Consider the following 22,235-nt stretch of genomic DNA (forward strand, 5'->3'; position numbering starts at 1 on the left):
ACCTTGCAACTAAACCCACAAACTTTCTTAACCCATTTGTTATCCTTTCTTCCTATTGGTCTTTGTAGCCAATCTAATAGAATCTACACTCTGCTTAGAGCTAAAATACTCATTTAAAGTTTATAATACATGATATAAGATTAATCCTATAATAACAGGTACATTTGCAAAGAAATCTCTAGTAAAACAAAAGGAAGGGGGCGATCATTTAGACTTTCAGGTTAGGAAATTTAAGCTATATTTTGAATATATTTTCTTGAAAGAAGCAGAACTAAGATTCTCCTTCAGAAGAGAGGAAGAAATCACAGTCTTACTGAAGACCCCTATCGCACAACTGAGTTTATAAGCAGATTTAATAGTTTCTAAGCCATCAGCCGATGCAGGAGAACACAATCATTTCTTTATTTCTCCAGTACAGAGAGACTCCAACGTTTGTAATTACTCTGGCCATCAGGATAGTAGTCATGACCCAGATTTGTTTCTTTTCTTTTTTTAAAGGAAAAAAAGATTAACGATCAATATCCTCCATTATACCTACTAGCCACCTCCACCCTTCCTCTAGCCCTATAAAAGAATATCCACCGAGCAGCTGTAGGATTCCAAATGCCTGCCCGAGGCCCGTTCTTCCTTGTTAGGATATATATCCCGAGATGTCACTTCCTGCTTTCTAAAGAGAAACCAGCAAAATGAGAGGGAATGAGCTGGGAAACAGAGCAGCGGTGATGGAAAAGTAAAGATGAATAAGCTTTTAACCATGATTTACTTCAGCAAGCTACTAGTCAGAAAACAGAGCCTGGCAGAAATTGAACAGTTCTGCATTCTATTTTTGGATCTTCCTGAATACAAACTTGTCTGAGGAAGTTTCCCCATCTCTCCTGTTTTCTGTTGGTTCCCCCATGCAAACTTTTTCAAGTAAAGAGAGCAAAATTCTTTCATAATTATTGCTATTAACAAATGATTACCAATAACAGGTATTATGATTAAGAGCCTAAACATAACTACATAATTTTCACAATAAAAATGTTAAACTTTCCAGCCCATTAAATTCTATATAGACATATCAAATTTCGCATTAAACTATATTGTATTGAAACAAACCTTGTTGTTGTCTCCCCAAGTTCTTGTAGTGGTCCATACTTATCTATGTACTTCTGACAAGTTCTTATGTGTGCCCTCATTTCACTGAGGCAAACCTATACAAAAGCAAATTGAAAATAAACTCACTGTTGGAAAGGGGTTCAATGAAGTCTTATGTGATCCGGTTTTATGACTTTCATTATTTCAAATAAGGTCATAGTGTGAGGTCAGCAGATTAAAAGCATGCATTCATGACAACAGCACAACAAAGTTAAGGCGTTATCAAGAATAACACTTTTAAAATTTCTGTACTACTTAGAAGATCCAAAGATTGAGAAAGAAAATGGGGAGAGGAACAGGAGAGCAAGACGGAGGAAAGAAAAAAAAGAAAAGAAACAGAAAGAAAGGAAAATGAAGATAAAAAGAATAAATGGATGGATTTTAGAGATGTTCCTAGTAAGTAAAAAGAAACCCTGTGCCTCAGAGAAAGATATGAATACCATGGTTTTATAATATATCCAGCAGTATTACATGAATTCACAATACACAGTATACTTAATGGGCCCATTAAGAGTAAACATAAAAGACAGCTCTTGCAGTCCATTTTTTATGAAGGCAGAATAAAGAGCCCTTGTTCCTCCAGATATACATTCAGAGATCCTAACCAGGAGGGATCTGTTGCTCAATAACACATATTCTACTAAAAGTGTCATCAGATACTGATAAGATCTTGTGCTAAAGGAAGCTCTGTACAGCTGTGGTAAGGGGGCCTACCCACCCTGCTTCATTTTGCCCAAGCTACGGAAGTTAAACCTCAAATATGAAACCTACCATGTCAAGGAAACAGTTATAATTGCTTAACAAAAGGTAAAAAATAAAATCAAGTGGAAATGTAAAGACAAATCCTTACTTTACAAATATCTATCTAAAAGAGGTAAAAACTAGGACCAATCTAGGTAGCTCTCTTAAATCAGATTGTTTTACAACCTTTAAAATCCAACTTTGCACATTAGTGCTCTCTTGTCTCTTTACTACTTTTGTTAAAAGTTTCTTTCTTCCTCTTTGTATTCCTTCATCAACAAAGAGAAGCATTCCTCATATAAATCAGCAATTTGGGGGGGCCAGCCCCACAGCGTAGTGGTTAAGTTCAGTGCACTCAGCTTCAGTGGTCCAGCTTCGTGGGTTGGGGTGTTTGGATCATGAGTGTGAACCTACACCACTCATCAGCCATGCTGTGGCAGAAACCCACATATAAAGTCGAGGAAGACTGTCATAGATGTTAGCTCAGGGCTAATCTCCTTCAGCAAAAAAAGAAGCAATTTGGGGACTATATGCTGACAAATGAATTGATAAAATCATAGAGTAAGACATTGTGAGAGAGTGCGGAAGAAACATAAGCCACTGTGCTTGTGGTAAAGGTGCTTATAATCTAATGGAGGGGAAAAAAAGATATGTAGACAAGTGTATAGGAAACTGTTTGATGCTAGGTACTGGAATATGAAGGCCAGACCTCACAGAATGTAGATGTGGCCTGCACTCTGAAGAATAGAGTCTAAAATGGCTATAGAAGGAATTGCAGTATTCCGGGCAAGACGAATAACATGAAAAGGAAGAGACAGATACAAGAAATATCTCAAAGGAAAAATCAAAATCCTTGTGAATAATCAGAAATGGGTAGATGAAAAAAAGAAAGGGACTTCCACCCAAGATAATTGAGAGAATGTTCTTGTTTCTGACAGACACGAAAGGTGAGATGAAGAACTGGATGATGGAATAATATGATGAGTTTGATTTTGTGCATGTTGAATTTTATATGTGACAAAAAGTATCAAAGTAAAAATAAGCAGTAATCTATTATTATGAATGTACAAAGCTATTGATTTTGAGCATTTACAATGTTCCAGACCATGCTAAGAGCTGGATGTTTTATCATTTACCTTTACAATCAGCCTGTGACATGAACATTACCTTTTTCCTTATTTTTCAAGGAGGTAGACAAAAACTTAGATTAATAATTGCCCCAAATCACAAAGAATAATGCAGAGAATCAGTGTTGGATCCCAGGATGTCTAACTCCAAAGATCATGCATAAATTCTGTAGTCAGGCAGCCACGAATAGATTATTGTCTTACATAAATATTCCAAAAAAAAAAAAGAAAAATGCATACAGCACTTCCTATGTGCAGTCACTTTTCATAGTGCTGGGTACACAGTTGCCAATAAAACAGACACAGTGCTTACCCTCATGGAACTTAAATCTGGTGGGGACAATTGACATTAAATTAAAAAATCATAAAAGCATAATGACAAATGGTGGTAAGTGCTATAAAGGAAAAGCACAAGATGCTAGGAGAGAGCATAACAGGCTACAGTTTAGCTTAACAATCAAGAAAGTTCTCTAGGGGCTGGCCCAGTGGCCCACTGTGGCTCAGTGGTTAAGTGCACACGTTCTGCTTTGGCAGCCTGGGGTTTACTGGTTTGGATCCCGGGTATGGACATGGCACCGTTTGGCAAGCCATGCTGTGGTAGGCGTCCCATATATAAAGTAGAGGAAGATGGGCATGGATCTTAGCTCAGGGCCAGTCTTCCTCAGCAAAAAGAGGAGGATTGGCGGCAGACGTTAGCTCAGGGCTAATCTTCCTCAAAAAAAAAAAGAAAGTTCTCTAAAGAAATTCAGATCCTCAGTACATAATCTCTCTTTGATCTCTAGACTGGTATACCCTAAATATCCTCCCCTTAGCAGTTCAAACTTAACATATCTAAAACTTAACTCTGGATTCTTCTCCAAATCTGCTCCCCATATTAACACCTTCACCTACTCATGTCAGAAACCTAGGAGGCATTTTTGACACTTCATTCTCTCACTCCCACATCCAGTCAATTACCAATTTCCTTCAATTCTCTTTCCTAAATACTTGAAACAACCTCTTTCCAGATCTAATGCTATCACCCTAAACCAGCTTTCTTACCTGACCCATCCTAACAGCCGCCTAATTGGCTTCACCAATCCCACTTTTGCCCCCTCCAGACCATTGTCCACGCACATGCTAGAGTGATGTCTTCAAAATATAAACCCGATCAAAAGCTTATCCTTTTCCTATACTCACTATTGCATTTAGGATAAAATCTAGAATCTTTTACACAGCTTCCAACACCTCACATGATCCAGTCAGGCTAGTATAGTATCAAAGAGGAAAACTGCAACAAGGAGGAAGTGAGCAATAGAGATAAATACTACATAGTCCAGAATAACATAGGTGGAATTATGCCACTGGATTTGATAATAAAGCTATTCACTGGTGGGCTGCAATAGAGGAGCATGAATGGAGGCCACAGAATAGGCGGTCATGGAACTTACAGCAAGAGAGGAAATAGGGGTGGTCGATGACAGCATTTGTTGGAAAAATTAGGTGATGGTTGGAGTCAGGTGACAATTTTACTGCAGCCTACACACATGAAATTGGAGAAAGGGAAGGGGAGAGGCTGAGACAACAAACTTTAGAAGTCGGGGTAGGATGAGGTCAAAGGCATAGGTACAGTGATTAGCTGCATAACAATCTTCTCAGAGGTCTAAGCCAGTAATCGTGAGCACAGGCAAGGGTCACATACCGCGGTGTCACACTCTGTGCAATTCTGGTACTCTGATTTCATTCTTTTGGCTACATCAGTTGCTGGAACTCCTTCTGAAGGAAGATATGCCCGGCAATAAGGACAGGTCCACTTATTGTTCTTTAGACTGGTAGCAATACAGGAACGGCAGAATCTACCGGAAACAAACCAAGAATACATCACTTTCCTTAAGAGGTATAAAGGCGCCACCATTGCGTATTGGCGTGTGTAAACCATATTCTAATGATACCTCGTACACTGTGAGCTGCACTGCCAAAGTAAAGGTCCATTTGCATCCTACATTCGCCAGAGGATCTCTTACCTTCCCACTAAGACTTCTTTGGGGTCACATGTTCTCACCATATGCACTGCACGCATTTAAACAAAAGAATATAGACAGAGTGGTGAAATAGCATTCGTATATACATAGTGAAAACTATAACTCAAAGGATATACACTGTATTCTTTCTCTTCTTTAATCCTATTATATCTAAAATTTGGGGGGAAAATAGGTCTTTGCTCTGTGGGATTTTGTATGTTAGATAAGAAGATAGCAGCAAGTCTAGAAGGTAAAAATACAAGACATTATAATTCTTTATAAAATAATTTTAAAGTCATCCCCAGATACAGAAAATGATCTCATCAGTATTACCACTATTAGGAATATCCTCCAAGTCAAGAAATATATTCCCTGATTTATTTAAAGATGATCATAATAAAATCTTAGCATAGTCAACAGAATTCACAGAAAATCTTAACCTATTTATAGGAGCTGTTGAAGGCTAACTACACACAGAAATAAAAATGAGCATTTAGATAGCAAGATCTGATAGCTCTTAAAGTACTCAGCATATAATTACCCATTTGGGACTATTAACACATGGCAAAAGTTAAGCTTTTAAAATTTAAGTATACTACACATACTGAAAAGTTCATATATCATAGCTATGCAGTTCAATGAAATTTCAAAAACTGAACTCCCAATTATACTGGCCATTGCTGGTTCTTAAATGTACTCTCTTCTACTTCCGTTATAAAATTCTTATATGCATTCAGAGGGTGCTGACGTTTGCACTGTTCTGGAGGCATTTGCTTGATGTTTATGCCTGCCCAGCATCCATTTCCCCTTTTTCTTGCAAGAGCATCCTGATTTTGCTCTGCAGAAACTAACCTCGTATTAGATACAATCTGGTGGGACCTCAAAGTGCCCACAATCCCCTGCTGAAGGCGAGAGCACCTGATGTGGGCCAGACTACGTGAACCCTCTCTCTGAAGTTGAATGCTAAACAGAGTGACACAAAGACTGATTCAGCAACAGCTTGATGGAACCATCCCACTCCTTATTTAGAACCCCAGATCTGCCTAGGTTCCCATCCATTTTTCCCTAAGTGTCTTTGCTATTATTATTGCTGCTTGGTAACTTTTTATTTTGATGTAACTTCAACTTGGTAGATACACCGGTTTTTTAGAAATTTTTAAAACACTTCCACATACCTTAATTCATTTAACTGAACAAACCCCTAAGAAAGATTATTTCCATTTATAGAGGAGGAAATTTGAGGTACATAGAGGTTAAATTACTTCTGCAAAGGCACATCTGTAGAAAGTGCTTGAACTTGGTTGGTCTAAAGCTGAGGTTTTCTTGTCTAAAATTCAGTAACTTTTCTTCCCACCACCACCACAGCTGCCCCAGTTGGAAAGAGCAATACTTTTAGAATCAAGAGACTTAAGTCCTCTGCTGTAGTTTCACTTTTTTCTGCCTTGAGTGATTGTAAATGCTAAGGCACAGTCTGCCCTGGCATTTCTTTGAGGCCCTAAGGATTGGTTCTCACAATGGAATCCCAAAGGGCATTTACTACAAATGGTCCAAATGCTCAACTCATAATTAACCTTTCTAATACAACACTTGTGGTTCGGACATGAATTATTGACTTACGTAATTGAGGAGCAAGCAGACAGCAAAGTTTTTTGACAAATAATTGGTCTTCCCCCTTTTCTCACAACTTATTTGAGTTTTATGCCAACACCAGCAGAAGGCTAATCCTGGAGCCAAGTCCTCGGGTGGGCCCTGATGTACATCGCCTCATAGCCCTCACGGTCATCCTAAGATGCTGCTCTGCTTTCTCCTCACTTGACTGACGGCAAACTGAGGTTCAGGGAGGTGTAACAACTTGCCAAGGTTACACAGCCAGAAGACAATAGGGCTTTGAACCTCAAATAGTTTCAGTAAGGGTTCAAAGTTTGTAGTCTTTTTAATCACCTCAATTCCTCCTAGTGACAAGCAGAAGCAGCAAAATTATAAGATCAGCAATGTAGAGACCAGTGGGCTTTACACAGGGGACATTTCTGCTGGCATTTTCTAAGTGCTGTGCATATGTTTTTGTAACTACAACTGATAACTACGACAATGGAAATGCCTCATAGAGATTCATGATAAGTAGCATCCATGAGGCCTGTTTCATCAAGTCCCTCACTAAAACCTCCCTACGCCTGTACGATAGTGTTACATAGAGATGTTATCGCATATGTGAGAATATCAGTTGCAAATCTGGTAGATCAGTCAATAAGCTGTACTTGTTTTAATAAAAGTGATTATTAAATGGAGAAAACACATCAAGACCAAGGTGTTTTGGAACAGACTGAACTTACTGATTACAATATATAAAAACCACAACTTTTAAAAGTGTTACAAATAAGAAGAGGAATTGGATGCCACTGTAGCTTAAGTCTCACTTGCTGGGGTGCAGAAGCTGGACTGCACAACTGCTTAGTTCAAAAGATCTGAGGTTAAAATTCTTTCCCTAAAGGTCCAGCCATCAAATTGAAGTCACGAGAGCTGGAGAATTTAACATCCCTCCTCTAGTACATTAACATAAAAAGTATACAAGTGATCAAGCATTTTATGAATTGTCTAATTAGAATCCATATGGGGCTATTCAGGTTTAGATAATGAATATATATATAAACTAGATTAATAGGCACATAGACAAGATAACTCAAAAATAAAACCTCTTAGAAAGCAAAGCGCAGAACGGTATATATAGGATGAGAACTTGTAGCTTTGCAGATGTGTAAAAACATCTAAAAGGATAAAGAAAGTAAGAACATTTACCTACCTCTTGGAGAAATGGGAACTGGAAAGCAGGGGTATGTGGAGAAGGAGGGTGTTTTCACTGTCAAATTTTAAATTTGAACCATATGACCATATTACCTACACAATACATAAGTTTTTTAAAAAGTTAACCACGCATAGCCACTTGGGATAAATGGTCTGGTAGTTTCTTATAAAACAAAACATACAGGCACCCCTTGGCCCTGCAATACCAACCCTATTTATTCAAGAGAAATGAAAACATACGTCCATTTATACAAGAATATTCATAAGGAATGTTTTCATAATAGCCTCAAACTGGAAATAACCCAGGTGTCCATTAACAAGAAAATAAACTGTGGCATATTCCTACAATGGAATACTACACAGCAATAAAAAAGAACAAATTACTGATACATGCAACAACATGGATGAATCTCAAAGATGTACTGAGTGAAAGAAACCAGACACAACTGAGTACATCCTGTCTAAGTCCACTTATATGAAGTTCTAGAATAGGCCAAATTGATGTATGGTAGAAAAAAAAAATCACAACGGTTGCCTATTAGGGTACACAGATGGGGATTTGATGGCAAGGGGCATGAAGGAACTTTCTGGGGGTAATGAAAGTATTCTATATCTTGATAGGGGTTTGGGCTAAACATTTGTCAAAACTCAGTAAATGTTAGATCTAAGATCTGTACATTTCGCTAAGTATGTAATTTACCTCTAAAAAAACATGAACAAACATTGGACTGTGATTAATACCATGCATGCTGATATGAGAAGGGATAGAGTGGTGATATTTGCAACCTACTATTAAATGCATCAAAAAATAATATGAGTTGATGGATGGATTTAGGTATGTATTAACGTGAGAGATAAAAGCAAATATAGCAAAATTAACAGTTGTAGAATTTAGGTAGTGGATAAAGGGTGTTCATTGTACAATTCTTTCAGCTGTATGCTTGAAATTTTTTGTAATAAAACGTTAGAGAAAATTAATCACCTGCTATGACAATATTTCTTTACTTAACCATGTGTAACTCAACTTTACTATGACTTAAGTTGTCTTTACTCCTGAGAAAAATTCAGTTGGACAATTAGGAAGGGCAATGTTAGGAGGATGAGAGACCTGAAATTTTTAATAGGATGTGATTTGAGAGAAAAAAAATTTTTTTTTGAGGAAGATTAGCCCTGAGCTAAGTGCTGCCAATCGTCCTCTTTTTGCTGAGGAAGAGTGGCCCTGAGCTAACATCCATGCCCATCTTCCTCTACTGTATATGTGGGACGCCTACCACAGCATGGCTTGACAAGCAGTGCATAGGTCCACACCAAGGATCTGAACTGGCGAACCCCAGGCCACCAAAGTGGGATGTGCAAACTTAACCGCCACATCACCAGGCCAGCCCCAAATGAGAATTATTTTTGTTTGTTTCTTTGTTTGTTTGTTTGAGGAAGATTAGCCCTGAGCTAACATCCGTGCCCATCTTCCTCTACTTTATATGTGGGACACCTACCACAGCATGGCTTGCCAAGCGGTGCCATGTCCGCACCTGGGATCCAAACCGCTGAACCCCCGGCCACCAAAGCAGAACGTGGGCACTTAACCGCTGCACCACTGGGCCGCCCCGAGAAAAATATTTTTAAAAGTATACTTTTAATGGCATCCAAATTCAGTGTGAGGAAAAGATTACATTGCATTTATGATTATTGAAATAAATTTCAAGAGCACAGAATGATTTGAAATATAAGGCCAAGAGAGGAAATACAAAATTTAAAAAAATTAATTTGTGTGGCTTTTAGCAAGAACAGTTATTTCATGGACATAACGAAGAGTTTATGAGAGAAAACATAAACCTGCACGAATCTTCCAAGCCTCACCCATATAAACACGCATTAGCTGGCGAAATTTTTGGTAATAGCTTACTATTGCCGGGCTGTGTTCAACATGCAAGAGATGAGACCATGTCTAAGGTCCCTGCTCTCAGTGTTCTGGAATGGGGAGGGAGGAAATATGCGGGTAAACAAATAGACTGGCAAATAATAAATGCTCTGAGAAAAACAAAATAGTTGACAATAAAAATAGAGTGGGTGGGGCAGAGGGAGCAGTCAGATGGGTGGTCCCTGAGATGATATTTGAAGGCACCAGTCTTGGGAAGATCTGGGAATGGTTTTCCAAGCTGAAAACAAAAGGTACAAAATTCAGGAACTATCTTACTGAGGTATAGAGAGCCAGCATGGCTGAAATGTTGGGGGCCCCCAGGAGAGGAATCGGAGATGCGTGGGATAGCGAAGTAGGTAGGAGATGAACCATAAAGCCACAGCTAAGAGTGCTGGGAAGGCATCAGAGGGTTTTAAACAGGAGGGTGACATGACTTGATTTATATTATATAGATCACTGGTTCCTGTGTGAAGAAAGGATTCCTGAGGTGCAAGAGCCACAGCGAGGAGCCCCATTTTAAGTCCATTGTAAGGGTCAGTTCAAGAGAGGAGGGTGCTTAGACTGGCAGAGCAGCAGTAGACAAGGGAAGTGGACAGGCAGATTTAGGATTTATTTTGGAAGTAGAGGCAAAAGGACTTATACTAAATGACGACAAATATATGCCCCACTATGCTAAGTGAAAGAAGTCAAACACAAGACTACTTACTATATAATTCCAAAACTTAGTGACAGACAGCAGATAGGGTTGCCTGGGGCTGGGGGCTTTTGCAGAGGGGATTGATTGCAAAGGATTTGGGGGAACTTTTTAGGGTAATGGAACTAACTGTTCTAGGTATTGTTTGTGGTGGTGATAATACGGTTATTTACAATTACCAAAATTCATCAACCTGTACACTATGTGTGAATTGTACTGTATCGCCTCAATAAAGCTGAAAAATACAACACAACAAGACGAAAATGCCACAGTGACACCAGGTCAGTAACAATAACACTGCACGATAACCAGAGAAACATACACATTACAGAACCATTCAGAATCTTGCAGGCCTCCCTCCTACACAGCCCCAGGCACATAGTAGCTACTCAGTAAACCACCAGTAAATTGAAATAACTAAATCGGTTGTGGGGAATTTCCCAAAGAATTTTCTGGGCAGGGCCCAACGTTCCCATTAATAAATAAGAGTGTTGTGTCCTTCTGTGAGGACCCAAGGGATGGAAATGGTCAGAAACCTAAGAGAATAAGGGATTTCCATTTGTCTGCCCCCTCCCCCCTCCATAAGGTGGTTGAAAATGACGAGTTATAAAAGACATGATCAAAATAAGGAGAATTTAGATGAAAGATAGAAGCTGAGGATGGAAGTCAATTCATTTTTTTTAGACTGGTTCGATGTTTTCAAAAATTTGGAATGAGTTTCCAAAAATTCAGAAAAAAAAATGGCAATTGCTTTAAAATCAGATTTTATACATAAACCCAAATTTCTGGCTTCTCTTGAAAAGCTATCAGCTGCAATTCTGGACTCACAGTCTTGAGTGGCTACACGGGTTGGTGCCCCTTCCTGTGAGGTACGCACCCTCCACATTCATTTACATCACTTGCCTCCCTCCTGTTGAGTTGGCAGCTCCTGAAGAAATCAATCAGGAACTAGATAATGACCAAGAACTCAGAAACCGGCTGGAAACTTAATTAGCCCAGTCCCATTGGTTATTTTATTAACCTCGTTCTCTTTCCCTAAATTAAGTGATTAGCAATAAAACCCTTTTAATGAAGAGGGGAGCAAAGGATTGGAGCAAAGGGAGAAAGGGGAGCTGAGGACATGGGCTGAAATGATGGATCCAATCTTAAGAGGACAACTGAACCCTAAGAGGATGGGATGCATGAGCGACTCCACTGGGCCTAGGGCCAGACAGACAAAAGAAGTATCCAGACATTGTCCCTAAATGTGGTTCTGGAAGGAGCTGTTGGCAACATGTGACTGAACTAAGCTTTTACTTATGTTCTTGACACTAGGCTGCCTCACTGTGGGTATGCCACTACAAAGCAGAATTAAAATCTTGAGCTGGCTTGGGGAGCTTGAAAATGTAAACAGAATGGGGGCAGCTGCTATTGTTATTCAAAGTGACAATAAGAGTCTCAGGCTAAAATATTCCAATATAGGGCAATAAACACACACACCAACATACCCACTCGCTCTTCACCAATGATGAGTCAGCCTGGAGAGGCCCAAGTGCAGCTATTCTTAGAGCATAGGCCCTCCAGCTACGCCCTGCCCCTCAAGATTTCCTCATCGTGTTCATGTGTTCAATTAGGTTACATTCAAAGTCCATCCTGGGAAGCTTTCAGCCTCCAAAAATTGACTCTGCATATCCCTACACTCCATTATGTGTTGATTTTAATTTTAGCCCCCTAGGGAAAATTTTATTTCCTTTAACCTAAAATCTTAGAAGGGTGCCTCTACAACTCTCAAACACGGTCCTCAACGTGCTTTATCTTATTGCCAATTAAATAGGATTATCTAAGGCTATACTTTTAAAAGTGGATATAAATCACCTGGATATCTTGTTAAAATGCAGATTCTGCTTTAGTAGATTTGAGGTGAGGCCTGAGATTCTGCAGTGGGGGCTGGTCCAAGGACCAGCAGCCAGGTTCTAAGGAGAATCTCAGCATAAAACTCAATCTGCTACATCATGTAGGTTCTGTTTGTTAGAGAATACATAATTTAAGAGGTCACTAATATTTAATTTGCCTATGACAACCCTAATGTTGCTAAGTAAACACGGAGCCGTCCAACCACCAGAGGAAGCTTAATTACGTCTTTCTGAAATTCTCAGTAATACAGGCACAGATGAGTAAGTGTATAAAAGGAATGGATTTCAAAAACTATCATGAACTCCTATCTATTACTATTAATAGCATCAGCTGGCTGGCACCATAGAGTGGTTATTCCCACTTGAGGGGTGTTCACCAAAGTATGCAAACTGCATTTTGCTTTAGAGCTATTCTTTAATTCCCCTACTAAGTGCCAGACCTCACAGAAGAGGCAACATGGAAAGTAGCATTTCTTTATTAGAGCAATGGCTCTCAGGGGTTTTTGGACCTTGATGGTACAAAAGACTCCACTCGTCCTATTATAAGCGACACCTACCCAAGTATTTTAGGATGAGGAGACATTCTATATACATTTGTTTTAGCATCAGTGGCATGGATGGTACAGATTTAAACCGCAAAGCTTTGTCTTCAAGTCAAATCACAGGTCATGTTATGTCAATGATAACTTGCTAGGAGACGGGAACTACAACCTCGCACTACCTCAATTCAGCTACCCGCATCTATGCTCATTTAATACTCTACATTCTGTTAAATGGATGAACTGTCCATTGTCCTAGCTAAGGCCAAGCTCCCCAGTGTAAATCCTTGCACTTCTCCCCTACTCAAAGGCATTGCTCCTGCAATTCTCTCCTCTCTCCTGTGCATCAATTTTTCCCTCACTATGGGTTCATTTCCATTAGCATACAAAATTCTTCTTCTCTTAAAAGAAAACTCTCTTGATCCCACTTCTTCCAGCTATTGTCCCAGTTTCTCTCCTTCCTTTTGCCTCTCAACTTGATGATAAGATGATAACTTGATGATATACTCCCTGTCTCTAATAGGTTCCTCTGATCGCTTGTGAACGCACTCCAATTAGGCTTTGGAACCCACCATTCCATTGAAACTGCTCTTCTCAAGGTCACCAATAGTCTCCACAGTACTAAATCTAATAGTCAGTTCTCAGTCTTCATCTACTTGACCTTTAAGTGGCAGTGGATTCAGTGCAGCCCTCTTCCCTCAAAAAATACTTCTTGCACTCACTGGGCCTCCGGGACACCAGATGGTTTCCTTCTTACCCCTTTGGCTGCTGCCTTTCTGGTTTTCAGGTCCCAGCTTCTAAAAGTTGGTGTGCACCACTGCTCAGTCCTTGGACCTCTATTCTTTTCTAACTATACCTACTCCTTGACAAACTCATCCAGTCCCATGGATTTATATCAAGTACATGCTTACGATTCCCAATTTTACTTATCTACAGCCCAGATCTTCCTCTGAACTGCAGACTCAGATATCCAATTGCCTACTCAACATCTCCTCTTGGCTGTCCCAAACTTGACTTGTCGGTAACTGAACTCCTGACTTAACCCTGATCCTCATCCTGTCCTCTCAGTCTTTCCCATCTCAGTTAGGACAACTCCAGCCTTAGCTCAGGCCAAGGAAGAACTCTGCAGTCATCCTCGATTCCTCACTTTCTCCCAACTCCACACTGAATCCATCTTGTTAGCTATACCTTCAACTATATCTGAAATCCTACCCTTTTCACCACCTCTACCATTTCCGTGCACGTCCTGGTGTCTCTCAACTGGATTATTGCAATGGCCTCCTAACTCACCCTGCTCATCCTGCTCTTCCCACTACAGTGTATTCTCAACATAGCAGCCAGAGGGATTCTTCTAAATCAGCTCATGCCATGACTGCTCAAAATCCTCACTCAAAGAAAAAACCAAACTTCTTAAAAAAGCCCTCAGACCCCATACAACTGCCCCTCATTCACCTGGCTCAGCCAAACTAGCTTCCTTAACCTCTAACTTCCTGTAGACCAAGGCTGCTCAAAATGAGGCCCTGTTTATCAATAGTTCATGCTTAATTAAGGACAGAAATTGAGAGAAGTGTTTATAAACCTGCATAGAAATCTGACAGAGTAATTTTATGTCTGTTGAATCTAATAATATATATATATATATAATTTTGGGTTTTTTTGGTGAGGAGGATTGGCCCTGAGTTAACATCCATTGCCAATCTTCCTCTTTTTGCTTGAGGAAGATTGTCCCTGAGCTAACATCTGTGCCAATCTTCCTCTACTTTGTATGTGGGATGCCGCCACAGCATGGCTTAATGAGCAGTGCATAGGTCTGCACCCAGGCTGCCAAAGCAGAGTGCACAAACTTAGCCACTCTGCCACCAGGCTGGCCTCCTAATGATAAGTTTTATAATGAGAGCTTGTATTTTACATATCTTTCGTACTTTTACATTTCCTTTTTCCATAGTACGTTTTTTATTTTACAAAAGTATTGATCTGTGATGGGCTAGAAATTAAAACAAAATAAAACAAAACAAGAAGACCTCACTGGTTCTTTACAACAGATAATTCAAGAAACACTGCTCTAAATATCCTAAAATCACAGCTCCCCTACATACTTCCTATCCTATTTCTTTGCCTTATTATTATTATTTTTTTTTTTTGGTGAGGAAGATTGCCCCTGAGCTAATATCTGTGCCAATATTCCTCTATTTTTTGTATGTGAGATGCCGCTACTGCGTGGCTTGACATGTGGTATGTAGATCTGTACCTGGGATCCAAACCCGTGAAGCGCGGGCCACTGAAGTGGAGTGTGTGAACCTAACCACTACGCCACCGGACCAGCCCTTCTTTGCCTTATTTTTTAAATCTTAACACCTATGGCTATATAACAAACTATATACTTAACACTCATATCTTGTTTATTGTCCATCTTCCCCATGAGAATGCAAGCTCCAAGAGGATAGGATTTGGGTCTATGTGCTCAGCACAGAGCAGGAGATGTTTGCTGGATCAATAAATGAATGCACCTCATATCATGGTCAATCCAATCAAACAACCCAAAACAATAATGACAAAGCTAAATGAAGAATGACTTTAATTTAAAGAAAATTGTGTGGATTCCTGCTGTCTGCTTGAGCAACATATAGTCCATGGTTGCCCCACAGCCAGACTTCTTAGTAGAATTCTGAAGGACCATCTAGCAAAGCCTGATAATGATCTAACTTTTGTTTTTGATAACCAGATTTTAACAACCCTTAAAAACTCATGGGACGGATGTGATGGTTAGTCTTACGTGTCCACTTGGCTGGGCTATAGTACTCAGTTATTTAATCAAACACTTATCCAGGTGTTGTTGTGAAGTTCTTCTATTGATATGGTTAACATCTATAATCAGTTGAATTTTACCAAAGAGATTATCCTCAATAATGTAAACCAATTTCTTCAAATCAATCTTTCTCTCTCTGCCCATACATATATCCTATTGGTTGTTTCTCTGGAGAGCCCTTACTAACAGATAATACACAAGTAGGTAACAAATATGTATAATAAATAATAGGATAAGTAGCTTTAACCTAGGTTAAAAAAGAAGTCTTTGCGATTGCACATCTCCCATAAGAATGGAATGAAAGTACTGTGGGGGAGGGGGGGTGGCAAAATGGGTGAAGGGGGTCAAAAGTTACAAACTTACAGTTATAAAATAAATAAGTCCTGGGGATGTAATGTACAGCATGGTGACTATAGTTAATAAAACTATATTGCATATTTGAAAGTTGCTAAGAGAGTAGATCTTAAAAGTTCTTATCACAAGAAAAAAACTTTTGTAACTAGGTGTGGTGACAGATGTAAACTAAACTTTTTGTGATGATCACTTCACAATATATACAAATATAAAAATCATTATGTTGTATACCTGAAGCTAACATAATATGTCAATTATACCTCAAAAAATTTTTTTTAATAAAATAGACTAAAATTCAAAAAAAAAAAGAATGAAAGCACTAGTGTATATTTCTGAGTCAGTTTAAAACGCATCAGGAAACTCTCAGACTCTACTTAGAGAACCACTAATTTGGTGCAGGCTTTCCTGCCCATACTTGACCACAAATGAAACGTTTTAATCCATTTACCTGAAAGCATTTCAGAATTATTCTCAAGTTTCACTTAAAAAATTAGGCAAACTCTGGGAGTTAGAACAACTTAATCCAACTCAGTTCAATGGAGATGCGGCTCTTTGTACCTTATAACATGTATGCTCCAGTTTGTACTTAGGCCCATTCACAACCTCTTAATCCTTTTAGATAACTCCCTTAGCTCTGACCTCTTTCCCCAAACCCACTCTCCCAGTGTCTCTGGGATATTTCCATTCCCTATCAGACTACTGTACATTCAACAGGCCTAAACATGAGTTCATTAACTTCCTCCTGAGCTAAACTCCACCCCTCTTTATCTCTGTCACCTGTTTGGGAGTTGTCTTTGATTTCTTTCTTCCCCTATATCTACCATATCCAATCAGAAAGCAAATTTCTTTGCACATGTCTTCTAAATGTAAATCAGACTCTCTTTCAGTTTCATTTATACAGCTTCAACTTATCTTCTCCCTCCTTCCCAGCTCGCTGATAACAGAAGAGAAGGCAGACGCAGCAAGTCTTTCCCCAAATCTATTTTGACAACTGATACAGTGATATGAATAAAAGTCAATGTGAAATGACAGAACATTAAAATGGAACTTCTTAAAGTCCACCAAAGGAAAAAGAACTAAGCTAAAAGTAAGGCTATCTAGCACACCTTGGAAATGGGATAGATCTATCTTTTGTGGCTCAGTTTTATTCCAAAGAAAATACAGAGATAAGAAATAATCCAATTCATGGGTTTTTGCTTTGTAGAATGACTTTGAAGGAGACAGAAATTATGTTTTAAGCCTTTATTATGGGCTACTTTTACATTTCAAATACTCATAAAAATTCCATTACTCACACTATTTAAAAATGAAGAAACTGAGATTCAAAGACATTAAGCAATGTGATGGTCACACAGCTGGTTGAAGGCAGTTGAATTTCAAATCCTGCTCTCTATCATGCTCACTGTTTCTACTGCAACACTGCAATTTACTAAATGCTTCATACCTATTCCTTCAAGGTATTGTTGCCATTCTTATACCTGCTTGATTTGAAATAGGTTTATAAACAGAAAGCATAAAAAACCTAGTTCAACAAGTTTGGAAATTAGCTTCAATGTGAGATAATATAGAGGGGTTTCATTCGCCTTTCTTCATTTTCCAATTTAAGTTCCATGGAAGAAAGTAATTCATTTAGGAAGTACAAATGGTGTTTACAGCGCTCACCATCTCCAGTGCAGAAGGGACTCTAGTTAACATTTATAAAGCGGAAGGGGCCCAAGTAAATTTGCCAAAAGGAGGAATATGGAAACTCTGTGCGAGGCCAGAACAATGGACGTAGATTTGTCAAAACAAAGAACAGTAAAGTGAGGGAAGGCAATTCATCCAGCCCTTGCTGTGCTACTTTACGACTATTTTTCCAGTTGCTGGTTTCCTATTTACTCTAACAAAGAGAACATTTTGCAAATTTATATTACCCTTTAGCAGAAGCAAAAACACTGCAAACTGTAAATTATAGCATTCAAAATACAAAGCGGGGAACACAATCTCCAATCAGATACCAATTTCCAACAGCAAAGCTGCCTAATTCAGTTCTACAAAAGGAATCTTCAACTTGATGCCCATTGTGCATCTTTGGTGCCACTTCAAAGTGTTAATGTTAACACAGAGGTTATCACTGCCCTGAACTAGTCGATACGTTTTATACTGTTACACAACAATATCGGGGCTTCCATATGTCAATGAGCTACATCTGGACAGCTGGGAAAAAAGATCGTAGGTAAATGAGCCCTGAGTTTAAAGTAGGAAGCTGAAACAGCAGGCCCTGAAAATACAGCCACAAAATAATGCCCAGGCACTCTTTATTTAAACATTGTGTGGGCTGCAGATTTTTCTCCCTGGCTCACCGCCGGGCTTCTCAGTGGTGAAAAATGCTTCTCAGGCACTAAGCTATAGGTGTCAAGGCCCACCTAAGTCCTTTTGAAAACATTCTGTGCACTTGCACTTACAATATGGTACTTCTTTTTTCCTAGGAAGCCACAAGCACTTACTAGCCATTGTGGTATTGCCCTGGCTCTTCAGCAAATTTGCTAGTCGGCCGTCCAAAGACATTAAGTGGGCTTCCGCTCTTGCTCTATGCAACCCCGCCCCTACACACACACTCAGTCACACACCCGTGCATTCACGAAAAGAAAGCTTCTAAGTAAACAGAGAACACAATTTCACAGATCCTACTCCCACTACTGTACTAGTTACTCAAGCACATATTGAGGACGTGCCAATTTTATATAGAGATTCTGTTTTTCCACTCTTCTTTGAAACTACCCTAACAGCGAATTTTAGTTAAACAGTTCGCGGTTTTTAAGACAGTTATTTTTATTTCTACTTTCCAGTCATTTGGGGAGGCGGAGCGTAAGGCAGGTGGTCTGCAACCTCCTGTCCCTTCGTGGCTGGGTTTTAAACGGCTACATTCACGGGCTTGCTGCCAACGTTCAAGCCCTAGACTCCACCCTGACAGGTTGTTAAACTCTAACGACTGACACAAAGTCACTTGGACGTTCCAGTTTGACAATCTTTGAGGGATCTGCGTGTCTGTACTGGGAAAGGGAGATGGGGGTGGAAAGACAGTTTGCACAGTTCCTTGTTTGCTCAAGAGACGAGCCTCAGTGAGCGTTCTGGAACACGTGCACACAGCCAGCAAAACAAAACCGACCCGGGGGTGAGAGGGTGGGGGGTAAGCACCGCTCGATTAACCGAGTTCAGCGGGATAACTGCTTTGCGGGGGCCCGCTGCTTTGCGCCTAGGCGGCTGCGAGTTCTCCTGCAAAGTCCACCCTCCCCAGCCCTGGCTCCCTGTGGGTCCCGCCCCTGGGATGCCCATTCAGGGCATTCACACCTGGACTTCGGAAGGAGTCAGTTCTAGCGGGACTGCAGGGCCCGCTCGTTGCCGTTTTCTCCTCCTGCAATCCTGTGTCACCTTCCAACTGGGCATTTTTCCCGTGGCCCGCATTCGACGGGTCCAGGTTTCTCCCTGCAGCAGTTTCTCCCAAGTGCTGCCTTCTGAAACCGCCCTCCCCTGCCCATGCCTTCAGCTCTCCCAACACACCGCCCTCCCCAGCGGGTGGGCACGCAAATCGAGCTCCCCTAGCACTTACACGTGGCCACAGCGGGTCCGGACAGGCTGGTGCAACACCTCGAGGCACACAGAGCAGTCAAAGGACGTGACGGGCAGCTCAGGGTCCCTTCTGCGCTCCAGGGCCCGCGGGGTGGCCGAGGCGGGCGCGGATTTGCCGCTATCGCTGCTCAGCACGGAGCCCATCGCGGCGCCTCTCGCCCAGCCAGCTGCCAAGAGCTCCGCGCCTGCTGCCGGGTTGTTTTGTTGTCCTACGAGGGAGGAAGGAAGTCCCGGCCCAGCTGCGATCGCCGCCTCCCTGCGCGCCCCGCTAGCGCAGCCTGGAAGCAGCCTCGGCCGCAGCGCCCAACCTCGCTCTAGGGCAGGCGGAGCGCGCGGCCGCGCGTCTGAAATTGTCTCTCGCTTGGTGCCTTGCCGCAGGCGCGGAGACGGAGGCGGCGACCGCGCGGTGCGCGCCGTAGCGTCTCGTGGTCCTGCGAGGATTGAAACCTGAAACCTCAACTGCAGAGCAGAGGACCTGGGCCGCCAGTGAACCTTCTAGGTTATCGCACATCCTTCTTCCCCACTGTGGCAAGTTAAGGAAAGTGCGGGCCTGGTCATCTTTATGAGAATCCGAGATCACTTACTTGTAAGGGGATGGTCCTGTCGGTCCCGCGTTGTTGTAATCATAACAAACTACAGAGATGATCTATGATTGAGCGTCCCTTAATCAGTACTTCGGCCATCTAATCCATACTCCAGGAATGGAGAGGTAGCATGGGGGAGTGCAGAGAGTTCTGGAGGTCTGGATTCTGATCCTAGCTCTAGGACAGGAATTCTAATGCTAGATTCTATGACCCCTAGTTTCCTCGGGTCAGGATCTCTTGATTTTGTTTGTAAAATCCCCCCATCCTCTTTTTAAACCGGACTAAATATGTCACTTATTAATTCACGCATTTGATAAGACTTATTTAGTGCCCACTGCATGCCAGACTGTGTTCTGGTGATGGGGTCACAATTCCTAACAAGCAAGCGAAATCCCGGTTCTCACAGAACTTACTTAAAAAAAAAAAAATCTATTTTGAGATAACTATAGATTCATAGGCTTATTATTAAGAAATAATACACACATTCAATATGTACATACAATAACATGTAATACAATAACACATCATAATCCCATAAACTTCACCTGGTTTCCCCCAGACTTTACTTTTAATAAGAAGATATAAGTAATTATCAAAGAAATAAATGAACAAGATCATTTCAGATGGTAAGAGCCCTGAACAAGATAAAACAGGAGTGAGGGTAAGGGAGAAGGATAAGATCAGAGAAGACTTTTTGGATGAGGTGACATTTGAGCAGTCATGAACAAGGAAAAGGAGTCAGCCATTCAGTGATTTAGGAAAAAGCTTGCTAGGCACTGGGACTGGTGGGTGAGGCAGGAACAAAGAACAGAAAGAAGCCCTGTGGAGCTGGAGCACAGGAGAGGAGTAGGGTAGATGGGATGAGAGGAGGTTGGAGAGGGGCCTGATCATATCCAATCTTACAGGCCAGGACTAAGAGTTTGGATTTATTCCAGGTGCCATGATTTGATTTATTCTGACTGCTGTGTGGTTTCAAAAAGACAGGAACAAGATAAAAATGGTAGCAGAGAAACCAGTTAGGGGGCTACCAAACTAGTCCAAGTGAGGATGATAATGGTTCGAACCAGGAAGATATCAGGGTAGGAAGGTGAGAGGTGGACAGGTTTGGAATATATTTGGGCGAAAAACCTGAAAGGGCTTGCTAATGAGTTGGATATAGGAGTGAAGAAAAGACAGCCATTCCTATCTTTAAAAGAAAAACAAAAACCTTCCTTGGATCCCACATGTCCCTCAGCTCCTGCCCTGTGTCCTCTTGAAGGCCAAATTTCTTGACTTGATTCTCTACCTTTCATGTCTCCATTTCTTAATTATCCCCTCTTTATCAAGACCAACCTGGGTTCTGAATCAACCACTCCACCTCCATCTGTCCCAAAACTGCTTCATCACCAGTGTGTGGCTAAATCCAATCAACTCTCTTTAGTTCTGTTCTTGCGTGACACCTCAACTATATCTGTCAGTGTTGACCGCTCCCTCCTTGTAGTAACTCGCCTTGGCTTTCCTTCTTTCTTTCTGCCTGTTCTTAGTCTCCTTTGCTGGACTTTCCTTCTCCTGGAAAAGCTAAGTGCTGGAGATCCTAGGATTCTGTCTTAATATCTTTTCCCTTCTCATTCCTCCCTCCCTCCTTAAGAATCTCAAAAATCGTGTAGATTCTGTTACCATCAAGATTCCGAAGACTTTCCAGTCTTTATCTCTACTCTAGGTTACTCAAGTGCCCAGGTGCTGTCCTGACATAACCACCTGGTTGCTTCAGGCACCTTCAGCTCAACCTGTGCAACAATGAACTCATTACCATAACCTCCCACCAGTTCCACCTGCAGCTGTTTATCCGTCTCTTGGTCAATGGCACTACAATCTACCTGGTAGCTCAGTCCAGACACCTGGGAACCATCCTGATGTCTTTCTCTTCCTCACTCACATTGAAGCAATCACAGTCACGATGACAATTCTGCCTCCAGTGGATCTCTCAGTAGTTCTTGAATTGTTTCCTTTTTTCTATTCCCATAGCCAGCTACAACTCACTTTAAATCGTTGCGTC

At 40.9% G+C, this 22,235-nt stretch overlaps 1 protein-coding gene across 1 annotated transcript in view; it reads right to left on the reverse strand.

Moving 5' to 3' along the window:
- RNF125 (ring finger protein 125) overlaps positions 1-19,982 on the reverse strand; it is a 36,379-nt gene extending 16,397 nt beyond the window's left edge. Inside the window, exons 1-3 of the mRNA XM_014845365.3 lie at positions 19,597-19,982; positions 4,687-4,840; positions 1,099-1,193 (exon numbers count right to left, since the gene is read on the reverse strand). Coding sequence (XP_014700851.1) covers positions 1,099-1,193; positions 4,687-4,840; positions 19,597-19,760 — 413 coding nt within the window. The 5' untranslated portion in view covers positions 19,761-19,982. The remainder of the gene's footprint in view (positions 1-1,098; positions 1,194-4,686; positions 4,841-19,596) is intronic.
- Positions 19,983-22,235: the final 2,253 nt, after the last annotated feature.

This window comes from Equus asinus, chromosome 7 (assembly GCF_041296235.1).
Source record: "Equus asinus isolate D_3611 breed Donkey chromosome 7, EquAss-T2T_v2, whole genome shotgun sequence".
In the NCBI taxonomy this organism is placed as follows: Eukaryota; Metazoa; Chordata; class Mammalia; order Perissodactyla; family Equidae; genus Equus; species Equus asinus.